The 18,108-nt window shown below is 40.7% G+C and overlaps 1 protein-coding gene across 1 annotated transcript in view; it reads right to left on the bottom strand.

Moving 5' to 3' along the window:
• PI15 (peptidase inhibitor 15) overlaps positions 1-11,633 on the bottom strand; it is a 37,515-nt gene extending 25,882 nt beyond the window's left edge. Inside the window, exons 1-2 of the mRNA XM_090040197.1 lie at positions 11,442-11,633; positions 10,602-10,937 (exon numbers count right to left, since the gene is read on the bottom strand). Coding sequence (XP_089896323.1) covers positions 10,602-10,874 — 273 coding nt within the window. The 5' untranslated portion in view covers positions 10,875-10,937; positions 11,442-11,633. The remainder of the gene's footprint in view (positions 1-10,601; positions 10,938-11,441) is intronic.
• Positions 11,634-18,108: the final 6,475 nt, after the last annotated feature.

Below are 18,108 nucleotides of genomic sequence, written 5' to 3'. Positions count from 1 at the left end.
GATAGTATGAGTTCTTCACAAATTTGATAGTATACTACGCCTGTATCTTTTGGAAAAGTCAAAAGTACTGAGTAAGAGCTAAATACCTCAAGAAATCCAGCGTTTTGCTAACCTACCACAGAACACATGTTATTTGGCAAGATCTTACCCCAAAAAAGGTGTCAAAGGGCACGTCTACACATTGCCCTTCCTTCCTGGACTTTTGGAAGGCCTTCGACACTCTCTCACCCTGTTTTCATTAAGAAGCTGGAGGACTGTGGTGTCAACACCCACACAGTCAACTGGGTTGCCAACTGGCTGGAGTGTGGTGGTGGATGGGTCATTTTAAGCCTGGAGGGCAGTGGGGTTCCGCAGGGCTCGGTTCTCAGGCCCGCACTGTTCAACATCTTCATCAGCGACTTGGACGAGGGGGTAAAAAGCACCCTGTTCAAATTTTCTGATGACACTAAGATGTGGGGGGATGTGGGCACTCTAGAAGGGAGCAATAGGCTACAGTCGGACCTAGACAGGTTACAAGGGTGGGCGGATGATAACAGGATGGGATTCAACACTGACAAGTGCAAAGTGATGCACTGGGGAGGAACAACCGGCTCCATACCTACAGGTTGGGGAACTCCCTTCTTGTCAGTACAGAGGCAGAAAAGGATCTTGGAGTCATCATTGACTCCAAGATGAACATGGGTTGGCAGCGTGGCGAAGCAGTCAGGAAGGCCAACCGTACCTTGTCATGAATCCACAGATGCATCTCGAGCAGGTCCAAGGAGGTGATCCTCACTCTCTATGCAGCACTGGGCAGGCCGCAGCTGAAGTACTGCCTCCAGTTCTGGGTGCCACACTTCAAAAGGGATGTGGACAACATTGAGAGGGTCCAGAGGTGGGCCACTCATATGATCAGGGGGCAGCAGGGCAGGCCTTATGAGGAGAGGCTACGGGACCTGAACCTGTTCAGCCTCCACAAGAGAAGGCTGAGGCGGGATCTAGTGGCCTGTTACAAACTAGTCAGGGGGGACCAGCAGGCACTGGGGGAGTCCCTGTTCCCCCGAGCACTGCCAGGAGTGACCAGGAATAACGGTCACAAGCTGGCAGAGGGTAGATTTAGGCTAGATATCAGGAGGTGCTACTTCACAGTCAGGGCGTCTAGGGTCTGGAACCAGCTTCCAAGAGAAGTGGTGCTGGCCCCTACCCTGGGGGTTTTTAAGAGGAGGTTAGATGAACACCTTGCTGGGGTCGTTTGACCCCAGTAATCTTTCCTGCCGGATCTTTCTAGTCCAGTTGGACTAGATGATCTACTCAGGTCCCTTCTGACCCTAGAAACTCTAAAAGTATGAAACTATGAAACTATGAAACATTGTTACTGCACTTTGCTTAATACTTCCAAAGTACAAACTTCCCATACTGTGCCATACGCACAGCACACAGTTATTTTTAGCAGCTACTTTGTGTAGTGGCACACTATAACAGGGGAATGTGCCACTATGGTGAGGTAGCTCCTGGTCACATGTAGACACCTGTGGACGTTATGTCACTATAGTGTGTCGCTATGGCAATGTAGCATCATGTGTAGACATGCCCAAAGCACCCTAACTTTGTCCAGTACCATATCACACTGACAACTTGTCATGAACCTGAGAGTAGAATTGGTTTATTTGAAATATTTTCAATGAAAGTTAATGGAATTAATGGAAATGTGTTTCTTCTGGAGTTTTTCCATCTTCTTATAGAAAAAGAAGTCTAATTTTTTATTTCAGGATTTTTATTTTTTTTTCAATAAAAACAAAAAACCTGAGAAAAATCTGATTCTGGAAATACTTATCATGTATCAAACAGCTATACCACAAAAACAAATATCTAACTGACACAGAACAGATGATATTGGAACATCTTCCTTCGTCAAAACAGAAATATAAGCCAGGGGTTAGAAGCCTCACTAGATGATGCTCCAGTTTGATAAAAGTTGATAAGCAAGACTGCAGATGAAGATACAGAGACCATTATTCTCACTCAAGTTTAAATCGGCTTTTAAGCACATTTCAGGGATCCTGGGAGGGCATGTACCTGTGTGGGTGCCTAAGGTAAGACCTGCATGGCAGCATCCAGATGGAGAAAATGGTATGGTTTCCATCTCCTGCCCTGTTTGAGATGCATATTTCTACAGTCCTGGAGAATACATTCTCTTTAGTTCTGTCTCAGATACAGAAACAGGACAAAAAATGTAGAGAGCTTTAGAGGTTACTACTTTCTCCATTCATGTATGAAACTAAGTACTGTGTACTTTGGAACAAGATTCTTGTGAAAAATGTCCTGTCTCTGTTTTTAGCCAAAAAGTTCAAGAGGTGCTACATTTAATAATAAAAGAATGTCTAATTCTGAAAGCCCTAGGGGGATGCCTTTCTATCAAGGCCCTGACTGGTTTTGTTTTTTGCTGGCCTAAATTCCTAGAAGGCTTTCTGCTGGTTCTAAATTTACATGCTGTAAATATTAATCTATGCAGACCACATTAAGATGGACACAGTAAAAGAATTATGCCTAAAACAAGTGAAGGAGCTCTCACACCAGATCAAATGAAAGCAGGCTGTTCCTGACCATTTCATTGTTTTGGGTGTTCTTGAGATTTTGCACAAAAGGATGATTTCCAGAAAAAGTCCTTTTTGCCATTCTTTCGAACTGCCCTCTTTTAATCACTATGGGCATATTTCCTGACCTTTGCCTCTGACATACACAGGATGGCTCAATATACATATATAAAATATATAGTATAGCTTAGGTTGGCTCAGTTCTGGCCTCACTATATGCCACTCCAGTAAGAGCTATTGTAAAAGCTATTGTAACTGATTGACTTTCGCTAGTAATACAACATGAGCAGGCTTTTCAGGACACAGGAAAGCAACATATAGAGACTGTTACACTGCCCCCTAAAGGTGGCCACCAGTTCCCAGAAACCTTGGACCTGGGTATGCCAGATGTGGAGCCACTTTGTGCTTCTGCAGTGATGAAAAGCAGCCCCAACACGAGAGAGTTTCTGGTCCCATAACTTGTCTCCCTATTACTTCATTTCAAGCCTTACTATTTATAGAGGGTTTTGTGGGTCTATGTAAGTGCAATATGATTCAACAGAAAACTGATTTCCCACAACTTCTAGAACAAAGTAACAAACCACACTGTATTATATCTGAGTAGATATCACTGAGCTTGCTTAAAGATGCATCAGTTAAACATTACTGGGTCTAGTTTTCATGTGCCCTAACATTGCCTTACACATTTCCAATGAAATTACACTGAAGTGAATACAACTATATCTGAATATCAATAATAAAAACATTGGTGTGCCTAAACTGTACCAATAGATTCAAGAAATGTGATATACTGGTATATTATACAAGTGAGATAAAAGCTACAAAGAAGAAAACTATCTGCAAACATTAAACAAGTAACGATGTGAAATAGAATTGGGAAGAGTAATAAACTGAACTTCAAAAGCAAATATTTAGGTTAAACATCTGAAAATTACTTCTAATGCTAAGGTCAATTTTTTCCAAGAAATGTGACTCAGACAGCATCATTATATGCATTAAAAAATACTGAATTAAAAAAATATGCATTTAAAGTAGACAAATATTCTACACAGGGTAGGTGATAGACTTATTCTATGTGGCTTTTACAAGAGGTAATCCTTTAATCCTTATTCACAAGCATAGATTCTATATCGGCCTATATTCATGAGCAAGGGCAAACGGTTTAAGGAATTAAATGTCTATAAATTTGAAAGTTCAAAAGAAACTAGTATATTGACACAAACAGCAGTAGTAGTTGAATAAGCTGAGTGCCAAGAAGCATATAACACAGGCATTGTATTATCAGTGCCAGAATGACGGAGGACAAACTCACTTTGTCACATCATGATGAAAAGTGTTCAGATACCAACTAGGACTGTTTAATGAACTCAGAACGGCAAGTAAATATTGCTTTGATCTATCTGACCTCCCAATCAGTCACCCAACTTAGAAAGCAACTTCTGGAGTAACTGGGATGGCTAGGAATTTTTATGAATTTTTCACTGGGGCTCTAGTTTTAAACCAGCTATAGAATCTGTGGCCATTAAATGGATATTGTGACCTCTGTAAATTGACTTTGTGAACCCAGTACAGGGTTGGTGATAGACAGAGATCCATATCTCCAAAATCAGCCTTCTTCATCCTTCTTCTTCACCCTTCTGTGGTACCCTTCTTGACAATCTCAACAAAGAGGGTTGGAAATATTCATGGGAATTAAAGAATGAAGACTAATAGTGATAGTTCCTGTGTTTTTTTTCTCAGCTCATGTTCATGTGACTAATAATATGAATTTGGAATACAAGATGAATATTATTTTATTGCTTATGGCAACTCAATTTCTCTATGAATTTCCTTGTCCGTCTGATCACTGGCCTCTCTGCTGAAACTAGCAAAAGGAAGTTCAAATAATGCAAACTGTGATGGCAGATTTGGTGATATGGACATCTTTTTACTGAAAACTGATCTAAGACAGCTATCTCATATCACACAAGCCACTAAGAAGCCTCTGGTAGTAGTTTCTCCAGGCTTTGATCTAGGAATGGTATCTATAAATCTCTACTGCCAGTCCCCATATCGGTTACCAGTTTTACCAGCAGTGTGCTTCAGTTTCATCTGAATTTCAAAAGTATTTGCAATATTGTTTTACAGTACTACAGAGAGTAGAGTCATGTACAGTAAAGCATTTTTCAGGATAAATATTTTTAAAAGATTAATTTAAAATTATTTCAGATACAGTGGTTTGTCCCTCCACTTATAGAAGGCCAGATTTTCAGAAGCAAAGTGGGACATTTCATAGACTCATAGTTACATAGGTCTGTAGACCATTCCTCTGCCTTGAGGCAGGTTCATGTATTTAGACCAGGCCTGGCAACTATCTATTTAATTTGTTCTTTGAAAGTTTCCAGTAATATGTATTCAAAACCCTTCTAACATAGTCTTCTCCAGTATTTAACTATCCACATAGTTGTAAGGGTTTTCCTACTAACTAGCTGAACTCTCACTTGTTGCAAAGTAAGCCTAATATTTTAGGTTCTGTCCTCAGGAGACATGAGAATATGAGGATGACCACACCCCACTCTCTATAGTGAACTTTTACATACTGGAAAATGGTTATCTTGTCAACTTTCAGTCTTCTCTTTTCCAGACTAGGCAAACTCAGTTCTTTCAACCTTTCTCATAGGTCATGGTTTCTAAATCTCTCATTGTTGCTGTGCTCCTGCTGTGCTCTCTTTAGTTTGTCCACCTCTCCCTTTAAGTGTGCTGTCCAAAACTGGAAGCAGTGCTTCATCTGAGACCAAGAGTTACCTCCCTTGTCATATATATGGAATTCCTGTATACTCCAAAATGGAATTTTATTTTTTTTTGCAGCATCCTCTGCATTTTTTTATAAATGTCCACTCTATTCCATTGCCTGTGTTACTGATAAAATAATAAACAATACTAGACCAAGACCAGGTTGCCGTGACACCCCACTTGATATGTCCTCCCAGTTGGATAGCAAATCACTGTCAGTTACTCTCTGAATGTTATTTTATGCTAAGTTCTGTGCTCACCTACAATAATTTCATTTTGACCTTATTTCCCCAGTTAGCTTTACAGCATGAACTATATTACACACTTTTGGTGCTATGGACATGAGAAATTAAGCTGCACACATGGTTACTTACACGTAAACTCAAAAGTAAACTTGCATTAGCATAGGATCACAGGAAACTTGGGCTAGAAGGGTTCTCATGCGGTCATCTAGTCCAGTCCCCTGATCAAAGCAGGCTTATCCCTTACTAAACCATCCCAGCCAAGTATCTGTCCACCTTGCTCTTGAAAACTTCCAGGGATGGATATTCCACTATATCTCTACTAGAACAAGCCTATTCCAATGGCTGACCATCGTCTTAGTCAGAAACTTTCTCCTAATCTTCAACCTAAATTTCCTGTGCTGCAACTTGGGGCCCATTACTGTCCCCATTACTGTCCCCTAGAAATACAGAGAAAAGCCCATCTCCAACCTTTCTATAATCATCCTTCAAATATTTGAAATCTTATCAAATCTCTCAGTCCTCTCTTCTCCAGACTAAATATACCTAGCTCTTTACACCTTTCTTCACAAATCTTTCTTTCCAGGCCCCCTCTTGTTGTTCTGCATTGAACAATTTAGTCTGTCCAAATCCTTCTTGAAGTCTGAGGTCCAAAACCATATACAGTACTGCATACAAGGCCTCACCAGTGCCAAACTGATTGGAAGACATACAAAAAACTAGAACTCTTGGTTCTATTAGACCAACTAGAACTCTTGGTTTTATTAGACCAACTGGAAAATTGCAAGAAAACTGTCCTTTTCTGCAAGCTTTTGGGATCAAAGTCCCTTCATCAGAGCTGAAGATGGAAGGCTGTCCCTCTGGGACCACAAGAGTATCTTTGTGAGATTTCAGATTTTAGGTTTTAAACATCATTGCAGAACAACAAGAAAGGTTTTTTACCTCCCTTCCTGCCATCTGACACCTCCAGGGAAGGAATTTTACCTCGTCCACACATCAAAGAGCTACTCAGCACAGCTCACAAAGACACTCTCAGGGACCCAGTGACAGCCTTCCATCTTCAGCTTCCTCTGTGCAAAAATGAAGTTTATTTCCTACCTATGGGGACTTTTTACCATCTTGTACCATCTATACTTTTCCCAGAGTGTGATGAAGGGACTTTGATGCCAAAAGCTTGCAGAAAGAGACAATTTTCTTGCATTTTTCCAGTTCAAAAGGCATGATTTTGGAAGCAAGAGTTCTGTTTTTTTGTATGTCTTCTTGTCTCAAATCAACATGGCTACCAAGTAAACCCCTGAAACTGATTAGAAGAATCATGTTCCTTGATTTGCAAGTAACACTTCTGTTAATACAATCCAGCATGCCAGCTGTCCTTTTTTTATAACAAGGGCATGCAGTTGGCACATATTCAGTTCATGGTCTACTGTAACGCCCAGATCCGACTCTACAATAAGTTCTGCAGCCTTAGACAATCATTCCCCCATGCATATTTGTGCATGCAATGTCTCCATTCCAAACACAGGACTTTGCACTTGTCCTTGTTGAATCTGAGAGGCTGAGAGGAGACCTGGTGACCATCTATAAACTTAGTGGGGGGGGACCAGAAGGGAATGGGAGAAACCTTGCTCCCCTGAGCACTTCCAGAAGTAACAAGGAATAACAGCCATAAGTTGTTAGAGAGTAGGTTCAGACTAGACATTAGAAGGCACTACACAGTCAGGGCAGCTAGGATCTGGAACCAACTTCCAAGGGAAGTGGTGCTGGCTCCTGCCTTGGGGGTCTTTAAGAGGAGGCTTGATGATTACCTAACTGGGGTCATTTGAACCCAGTTTTCTCTCCTGTCTAGGGCAGGAATCAGACTAGAAGATCTGCAAGGTCCCTTCTGATCCTGTATCTATGAATCTATGATTCTCATCTAATTGATGTAGGTTCAATTCCTCTCTGAGTGAAGGAGACTGAGAATCCAAGTCACCTACTCCTTGGATAAGTTTTTTAACTCCCAGGGTTTGGGGCTAAAAGGTGGGAGGTTCATCCTCCTCTGTCTAATAACTGCTAATCTTTCCCCCCTCCCTTCCCTTTTCAACCTTTTGTTTTCCTAATTGCCATCTATTTACATTCTCACTGACATCCCGTCACACTTTTTGCTTCTTCCATTCTTTGGAGTCTCAGAACAGTAAAGACTGCCCATGCCTGAAGAAAGGTGGTTGCACTGGAAAGCTTGCAAAGAACTTTTTTCCAGCTACCCAGTTTCTCTAATAAAACATATCACACCAACCAAAAGAACCTTGCCTGCCTATCTGCTAGTCATGGATTTTTGCCTTGCTATAATTTTAGGATTCACCATACCTTATATTAGTACTCTGCAAGTGTAGAGCAGCTGACCACAGTCCCTCTGCACATGCTGAACTGAAAGTTGTAAACAAGTGCCAAAAACTGCAGTTAAACAGCCATATAACTGCAAATAGTGGAATAGGATTCTGCCCTGTGTGTCAGGCGAAGTTAGAAGATGCTTGGAGGTGAAAAATAAGCATGGGAGAGTGAGACATAGAACTACAGGTGGATGGTCAGAGCTGTAATGTTAAACCATAAGTTTTTTCATTGGAAGTGAGTGAGATATAGTGAAAAGGAACAGAGCTGGGAATTAGGTATGGGTGTTGATGAGAAGAAAAGAATGACATCAGGGAAAGACAGCAAAAGGTAATTTCACTGGGGAGAAAGACAGGAAGAGAAAATGTGCTTTTCTCATTTTCTCCAAACTAGTTTTAAATGTACTACATGAAACAAAATGTTTCCTCAGTGCAATGAAACAGTCTTTCAGCTATTCATAGTTCTTTTGAACATGACAGGCCTTTCCCTCTCCATTAGGTGAGTAAGAAAATGAATTGGAAAAAAACATGTTCATCACTAGCTGTGCCATTTTTCAAAGGCCTTGGGATAGCATTATACATTCTGTAAAGCTCTTTCAGCAAAATACACTTTGTTAGCAGTGATAATATAGAGATCCCATTCTGTATGTGAAGTGCATTGTCAAACACCATAAGCTCTCCTAATTATAACAGCAGCAATCCAATATGACCTATAAGACTGAAGGAGATTATGTCTTGAGATACAATCTGAACATCAAAGTTTGAATTGTAATCATTGGTTCTGTTGCCTAAATATGCTCTGAAAAGTACATTAGGAAGTACATCACCCATGGAGCACACAATTACCACTGTGATCTCTGCTTGCCAATAGACCTGCTCAATACTGAAGGGATATGGCTGCATTCCCTAGAGTGCGAATACAGTCTATTGTAAGCAGGGCAGTAAACATTGTCAAAAACAGTTTCTCAAGACCACGATCATCACTCCACCACTCCAAAACTGAGACACTGCAGAAGCCTAGCAATGTTTAGCTGATGCCCTAAAAGATAAAATAAGTGTGATTTTTTTTCCCAAATAAAAATAAACACATTTGATGACTGGAATCATCCTCCTCCTTATTCCTTTTTTAAATGTCTTTCCTTTCATATAAAACCCTTGAGTATATGAAAATACTTTTGGCCATGTTTTTAGAAATGAGTTTCTACTGGTTGCATTGTAGGAAATTACATGGCACTTTTCCAAAAGACATCAGCCCAATGACAGTGACATGAGACTGACCTTCTTTCAAACATCATAGCTAAGTTTATTTATTCAGAGTCCAAAGAACCCATCAACCATGGAATTCTTTAATGAAAGTGATGATTGAGCTTGACTTTTGACCTTTTTATTTTTTCTGCCTCTGACCTTTCCACTAAACTAAATGTCAAGCCTAGTATGCATCACCACTATAGGTCTTGACCTGAAAGCTTCTGAGCACACTCAGCTGTCTGGGTTGCTCATGGGATATACTCAACTGACTGCATGATCAAGTGCAGATTCAGGTAACATCTGTGACAGAGAGATGTCCAAATTGTTTGTCATCGGCTACTAAAGAGGAGAATGAGTTGTTACTATCATCATCCCCCCTTTGCTTATCATGTGGGTTGTATCAGGTTTCTTCAACTTGTTAACCATCTGTTGTCATGCGTTATGCCCCTGTGACTTTAAATGAATATTATGTTGCAAATACAGAATGTAATGAACCTTTAAAAACAATGTGAAAGCCTTGTCTAGTAAAAAAAAAGTACTCCTCTTTAGCCTGACTATTTTTAACATTAGAGCATTTAAGTATGCATGTACAGACTGTCGAAACATATTGCAAATACATTGCCTTAGCTGTTATCTCTATGACAAGATAATAAATCCAAATGAATGAAAAACTAGTGAGTTAGATATATACACTGAAGGGACAGATACTTCAGAGACAGAATTTGCCTACGAAGAGAAAAACATACCTACCACAAGAACAATGTCATGCACACTAATTTCTATGTAACTTCAACATATGTAAAGAAACATTTTAAACAAGTACTGAACCTGATTAAGAACAAAAAACTGTTAGTTAGATATTAAATATGTACATAGAATTAATAGACAATGATGTGACAAATCACTCCATTGCTTGAATTTGCTTTGCAAGCATGCAGAAGATTAGCAACCTCAACAGGTTATGCATTATTAAGCATCGGGTTTTCAGTGTTCAATAATTCTGTAATGGAACTATTAATAATCAGGATCCTAGATGCATGGTTTATTATTCTAATTACTAAACTGCAATTGTTTCTCTCTCTTACACCAACAAACAGTTAACTCACACAAATACCCTCATTAACTTCAGTTGCATTGATACCATTGGGACTATTCTTGAAAGCAAATGCTCAGTAGGGTAAGGGGTTCATAATTAGCCCTTAGGTCTTATTTATTATTTATTGTAATGTTCACCTTAAAAAAAAGAAAGTCATGCAGAGATTAACAATCATCAGCCTATCAAACTACAAAAGGTTGGCCTGCCTTAAGAAAATAAAATCACAGATTTATAGCTTCTTATGTATTCCAGCACATCTAAAGAAAAGATATTTCACCCTTAGAAGTAAGCAAAGTCAACTTACCATATACTCCATGTTTGAAGCAGGTGGGAAGACTTTACCTCGAACTTGATTGTGATAATCAAGAATGGCAATCATGTCATTTTGTGAAATGTATCGCTTCCTCCTCACTTTGGGGATTTTTCCAGAGTCCAAATGAGCTGCCAACCCTGCTTCAGTGTCAGTGAAATTATTGTTTGACAAGAATAGGTCAGTGGAATTGGGTAATACTATTGCACTTGTTTGACAGAGAATGGAAAATAAAAAAATGTAACTGAGTGCAGAGATTACTGTCATTTTGGGGTCAGGGAAGGAAGACAGGCCAGAGTTGTTCTGCTTTAAATCAGGAGAGCAGCAGATCTGCAGAAGTAAAAATGTCAGAAGATGTGATTCTCTACATCTTTGTAGCAAAGATTAATGTTTTTTTTTTCTTGATGCCAAATTATCATTATGATTATAATCTGTCAGATCACTCAGACAAACAGTCTAGAGCTATTCCTTTAGAACACAATACAATCTTACTAACATTGTGGCTATGCTCAAATGAAGTTCCACCTTATCATGAATGCTATTATCACAGGTATCGTCTTTACACACTGACTGTACTCACAGAAGCAGTTTGTGCTGGGAAGACTACAAGGAATCTCACAGACTGTTATGTACTGGAAATGAAAAGTACATTCCAGAGTATACCTTTTACTATTTGCATTGATATCTCCTAGGCAAACTGGCAGTCAAAGTATATTAAATGCAGTAAAGCAGGGCATCTTAGTAATGACATTCAAATTCCTCCTTACTCCAGTAAAATGTGATGAACATTGGAAAAAATGCATGCACAGAAACTTATTAGGCTGAATTGCTTACCTCTGTATAATAGCAAAAATGAATACAGTATACTGTTCTCGCACTCTGTACAGCTTGTTCCTATGTAGTGTTGTGAACCCTTGTAAGAAGGAGTGTATCTTATTACAAACCCTCAAAGAACAAAACTCTGCTAGTTTTGAAGCTGCTGGCTACTAAAGCTGCTAACAGCTTTTATATGTTATAGACTGTGTGATCCAAAACAGGCAGTCTTTCTAAGGCTATCTGCCTAGCCAAAATGAAAGGGGAGGAGATTTTCAGAGAACACACTGTGATTGGGTGGCATCTTTTTAGTGTAGGTGGTTAAAATAGTCTGCCACACCCACAGCTCCTATACTACAAAGACGCAAAGGCAAGCCTCTTTTTCTCAATACTTCCTACCTTACCTCTGACAGTTTTTTCCCACTGCTATTTGATAAGCTTCATCTTGGTTTCTTAATGTTTTTTTAATGTGCATATGATATCCATCTATTTATTGTTTAAAAACTAAGTCACAACCCATACATTTAGTTAGGCAATATTTAAGCATAAGATAATGAAGCTGGTAACTCAGACAACCTACAACTTAGCATGCCAAATCAGTGCTCAATATAGTCCAAAGGAATGCATTCAAAGAGTGAACTAAACACTGAATTGAGTGAACTGAGCTATATCAGTGGGATTATAGGGTATGCAAGCAACTTCACAACAGAAATGTTTAGTTCATTCATTGTTGAGTACAACAGATGTTCAGAGCACCGCACACACACTATTGCTCACACTTGCTTTTGCTCACTCTCTCTCTCCCATTCCTCATACTTACACGTGTGCACACTCACATGTGTTTATGCACACACTACCCTTATTGATCCTTGCTTTGGAATGTAACTAGCAAATGTGTCAATTACCTGAACTTCTGCCTGTGAGAAACTACAGAAGCAGCATGACAGAGAGGGAAAAAGAGCCAGGAAAACATCTGTTTCAGATTTACTTGCATATATTTGGAATTATTTAAGCACAGAATGGTTCCGCCACTCATACAGTAAAGCTGAGGGCCTAACACTGAGGTTATAAAGAATGTAACAGCAGCAACAGCAGCAGCGGCAGCTAGTGGCCAGCATCCAGCAGTTGCATATACGGGGGCTAAGGATTGGAGCCTATACAATGTTGGGTTGATCAAATGCCAGGAGCAGGAGACCTGGTACAATTTGTAAGATGAGGCCCCTCAAAAATGCAATAAAATTATTTTGTGAGTCATAAAAAAAATGGGGAATGGGAATGGTCGGAAAAGGGGACCTTTTCATTTGTTTACATACCAAACATTAGATTTTGTTCAATTTGGTAGTACACTGGTTTTCAGAACTGTGGCTGGAGAAGCACTGCAGGAATTTACACCCTTAAGGGAAGGTGGTTCAGTGGTTAGAACAGGGAAAGAGAAGCCAAGACTTATGCTCTCCTCTTGGCTCTGCCACTAGCTCCCTGTGTGGCCTAAACCAAGTCATTCAATCTTTCTGTGCAATCTGTAGTATACTATAATAGTCTTTTACAGACATGGTGTAAGGCTTAAATAATTAAAACTTGGCAATATGCTTTGAGTTGTAAGGTGTTATATAAGTTGAAGATATTATTATGATATTAATACATGCCAATGTTGTCCAATACTAGTGCCTACATTGTATCCACAGATATTTATATAAATGACAAAACAAGCAAGTCTGAAAACAGGAATAAGCAGCAATAGATACTAGGTAATTTGTTCTCCACCCTGCCCCATGTACATAGAGGGCATATTTGCTTATATTAACATAAAGAAAATATTATTTCATTCTCTGAATATAATGTGAGAAAGTTTGCGCTGGTTTGGTTGTATTTATTTCTTAGATTTAATTGTGACCCTTCCCACAAAGTCTCAGCAAAGCTTACAATAAAAGTGTAAAAGACTTAGAATCATAGAGTAGCAGGGCTAGAAGGGACCTCCAAAGGTCATCTAGTTCAGCCCCCTGCCTGAGGAAGGATAATCCCTATCCAAATAATCTAAATCATCCCATTATCTAACCAAGTAGCAAAACTGCATAGTCAACCATGACACAATCACAAGACAAAACACCCTAACCTGCCACAGGTAAAGCAGGGAGACCATGACAGCCAATATCCTGTTGCTGTAACGATTGCTAAAATACGCTTAAAAGATCCAAGGAAAAGGGCTGCATGTCCTGCTACAAAAAGAAGGCAAAGCCCTCCCACCATTTACACCAATTGGACAATGGAGTAAAATGCATGCACACAAACTTATTTGTTCCTTTTTGACCCCAAATATGATCAGCCTGAACCTGAGAAGAGGGGTAAGACCTTCTAGCCAGGAACCTCCTGGGTTAAGTACCAGAAGGATCACCAGCACGCCCCATTTAAAATCCCTAGGCTTGGCTGCAAAAAACACCCAATGTTTCTTAGATGTACTTGGTAGCCACATTGGTCTGAGACAAAAAGAAATGTAAAACTCTAAAACTCTTGGTTCAGAGGTATCAATAGTTTTAGAGTTTTGCATTTCTGATGCTTCTGAGAAAAAAAGTCCAATTCAGTAGCAATGCACCCAACCCTGCTCATTCGTGCTTCCCTGGTTCTGAACAGGCAGAGCTCATCCCTGTCCCATTCAACCTCAAGTACCAACCCACAGTCAATAAAAATAAAAATATCTCCCATCCATTTTCCCAACATTTTACCCATTCCTGTTCCCTTCCCTTATATACAGAGAAGTCCTCCCACTGCCTTACTGTTCCTCCCACTGCCACTCAAAAGGGAGGGAGAGGGTTGTGACAGTCTCCAAAACTCATTCCTTTTTCCCTTCCCTACAAAAAAAAATGTAGTTCAATTAAAGCAACAAACAGAAACAAACTCAAAAACTATATCGCTTCACCCCATCTCAGTCCACACCAAAAGGCAATGCCAAAGAACACACTTGGGCACTGCCCTTTAGTGGAAGCTTCCCAGGATGTCTGCCCCAGCAGAGCCTGCGCTCCCTTTAAAGCTGCAGGCTGGCGGGGACCTTTCCTTTTCATCTTGACTGGCCAAATGATTTGCAAGCCCAACCTCCCAGCCTTCTTCTGCTCCAAATTCACCCCACAATAGCAGGGGGAAGGGCAGTGTTAGCAGGCCCTGAAACCATAAGGGCTGCTCCAATCCAGGGGGAGATTGGAAGCCATTTCAACAGTCCACTTCACCCCATCTCTCCCCACTTTTGTCATAGCTTCTTTGACTTCATAGATAAAGATCTGGCCCAACATCTCTAAAAGATGACAAGCACCCTGTTCCACTGAGCAAATATTGTAAAACAATCACATTTTAGATAGCTATCATTATTATTTACATTAGTAATGATGGCCACAGTGATGAAATAATCTATTGATCAAGGCACCATACAAACATGATGTAAACTTTGTAAACTGTGGAAGAATTGGGCTGTAAATTTCTTAAGAATGGGTCTTCCCTTAAGATTTCCTTTATTTCCATCCCTTTTGCATATTGCTCAACTCATTGTTCTCATGTCTAATGGGTAGTCTCAGTAACTGCTGATGCAAGTATAGAAACACAGCTATGTGCAATCCTAAGAACCATAGCATCAAACCACAGGAAGCAAACACAAGAGTTTTAGGGGCCAGGAGAGTACCTTGACACAAACATACACCAAAAATACTCAAATAACAACCAATATCAAATATCAAAGAATCGGTCATCACTATCAAGAAAGATAAGGAGCCAAGGTAATTATATGCATGAAGTTTACATCATTTTTTTGTTCTAAAGGAAAAGTATGACGTTGCCTATGGTCAGAACAGGGACTTGAAACAGGATCACCTATGTCCTAGAACAGGGGTGGTCAACCCACAGCACACATGCCAAAAGTAGCATGTTTGGCACATAGCAAATCCCGCAAGGGAAACAGCAGCACTTAGAGCAGGGAGGAGAGAACAGAGCAGAGCAATGGGTGAGGCAGGGAAAAGAGTAGCAGATAGGGCAGAGCAATGGTTGAACTTCCTAATGGATTTAATATCTAGATGTAAACCAAGTGTCTGCAGTAGGCCTTGACAGACGGTTTGAATGGCACTAATACCATCCAAAAAATTGGATTAATTTATTCAGACTGGTCATCTTAATGCCAGAAATACATCAACAAGCTAGAAAGAATTCACAGAAAAAGCAAGAATAGTTACTGAAGGAACTGAAGGAAATGTTAACTACTCCTATTAAGAAACCTGTCTTAAAAAAACCCACAAAAAAACCCCTGGAGCTGAGCAAAGCAGATGCAGGTATGAGTGTCATAGATTTAATGCAGTTAGCACACTTTTATGCACTGATAAAAGCAATGATCATTTTATTAGAACGCTTGCTGTGACAATAAAAAAAGAACGATAGGGTTAAATATTACTAAACACAGTGTACTTGTCATATTAAAAGTACATTTGCCAGATGTTTCATGATGGTTGTGTCACATCATGTTGCTCTGTGCAATGCAACGATGTACTTTCAGAAGTCTTATCATAACTGGCAAAACAAAAACAGATGATTGAATTAGTACTAAACTACTTTGAGTTGACAAATTTTCCCAGGGCATTAGTTTACTGTCTGCAATAGTCATCACTTTGAATCAATGTAGCAAAGTCAAACATTTTTTTTTCAGGCTCCCGGGTAACATTTCCATTATCTATGGTCCTGTAACAAGACCAGTGATCCAGGAGCAGACCTGACGCCCCCTAGTGGTCACATGGCTCCTGCCCTGCTCTGGCTCTAGGGTACCCCCTTTTTTTTCCCCACCTGTCATGCCTTGATGTTCTCAGTTAGTTCTTGGAAGAGTCAGAATGAATGGTGCTAGAGTGAGCGCTAGTCCGGCTTCCACCAGCAGATCCCTTTTGGACTCTGCTGATCTCAACCAAGCCCTCATAGTAGGTAGTCCCTCCTGACCCTTATGTGCCTCTAGGGAACCAGTTACCTTATGGGCTATTCACAGCTCCAATTTCTCCTATAGCCATAGCCACATCTCAGAGGTACCACTCCAGAGTCATGTACTAACTTGTACAGGCTTGAGCCCTGTTAGCTTTATCCCGGTGGTCATTCTTTGCTGATCGCTCCCAGCCTAGGCCCATTTCCTCTGACCCAGCTTTGGAGTCTCAGCCTTGTTTGGCCATTGGCCCAACTCACTTGTGCCCTTGGCCCATCTCACTCAGCTTTCTTAGTGTAAGCTTTAATTGTCTAGGCTCCCACCTAGAAACACTAAAACGTAAGAGAAAGAAAGCCTGTCTCTGGAGAGTGTCCCCTGGCAGGGACCCAAACACTGTTGTGCCCCAGCACCTCACTGGGGTTACCTACAATACATCCCTTAAGCACCTCACTGTAGGTTAACCACAATGCACCTCTCATGCTACTCACTGTGGGTTACCCACAATGCACCTCAGGCCCCCTTGCTGTGCCCTTCACACATTCCCCTTACAGCCACTCCCAAACTACCAGTTAAAACGCAAATGAAACCATAACCCAGCGGCTAAAACAAAACTCTCAATCCACTGTATACCAACTCTTTCATAGATATACCAGCTCTTACTTGTCTGGGTCCTAGTCCCCTACCAGACCTTAGTCCCTTACCTGCAGTTCCCAGGCATAGCAAAATCTCAGCCATTCACCAAGTATCTTTGTCCCCCTGAGGCTTCCAAGGGCCAAACTGGCTGTCCTGGCTCAACCCCCAGGTTTATATACCTCTTAGGCCAACCCCTTTTTCATCAGGTGATCCATCCATCTACCCACAGATACTTTCTAATTAGGATTGCTGCTGCTGCTCCAAAGTAGCCTACTAATGCTGTGCAATAAGTCCCTTGCTTCCCAAAGCAGGGCTCTGCCCTGCTGGACTATTGCAAATTAACCAGCTCTGCAGTAGGCACCCCTAACCTCTGTCCTTCCCCCTGACTGACCATCTCCTTTGTAGTTAGCTCACCTGCTACTCTTTCCTCCTCAGGTAACAGGAGCCTTCTGGCTCTCTCCTACAGGTACTTTGGAGATTGTTAAGCATCTTCATAACTAAAGAGGCCCCCGAAAAAAAGCCAGTGTATGGCAAGACTAAAAAAGGTAACATTTCTCATACTGAGCACAAAGATTTATATATTTCATTGCTGCTGGACAGAGCAGAATTTCAGTGCTGCAAAGTATATAGAAGGAAGAGACTATTTGGATAGATGTTCTACTGTCTGTCAAAAGACAAACATAAATCCTCGATGCCATAATCTGGTCTGAGTGCTACCAGTATTTTTTCACTCAACACTACTAATATTTCATTTCATATGAAAACGTGGACAGAGGCCTGGCTTCAGCTTTGTAGAAGCTTTGTGTAACAAAGCCCATGTACTCTTGGCTGCAGAGACATAGCTCTAATAGGAGAGGTTATGAGCTCCCCCACTTCTACTGCTTTACAGCTTGGTGGTCAGGACGCTGTCCTAAGAGGTGGGAACCCTGTTCCATTCCCTTCTTACTAACTCTTCCCCGAAAAGGAGGCCTTTGAATATGTATTGGAAATGAGGAAGAAATAAATGCACCTCAGGAACCCTTGTTGTGGCCTCTACACACTCCCTGACCTGTTCCAGCCTCCCCTGAAGCCTCTCCTTTATTTGTGCATCTTTGCACTTATGGACTAAGTCCCTAATTCTAAGCA

The sequence above is a fragment of the Crocodylus siamensis genome, chromosome 3 (assembly GCF_052110815.1).
Source record: "Crocodylus siamensis isolate JL-2025a chromosome 3, ASM5211081v1, whole genome shotgun sequence".
Taxonomy (NCBI): Eukaryota; Metazoa; Chordata; order Crocodylia; family Crocodylidae; genus Crocodylus; species Crocodylus siamensis.
This window is presented reverse-complemented; position numbering and strand designations above follow the sequence as displayed.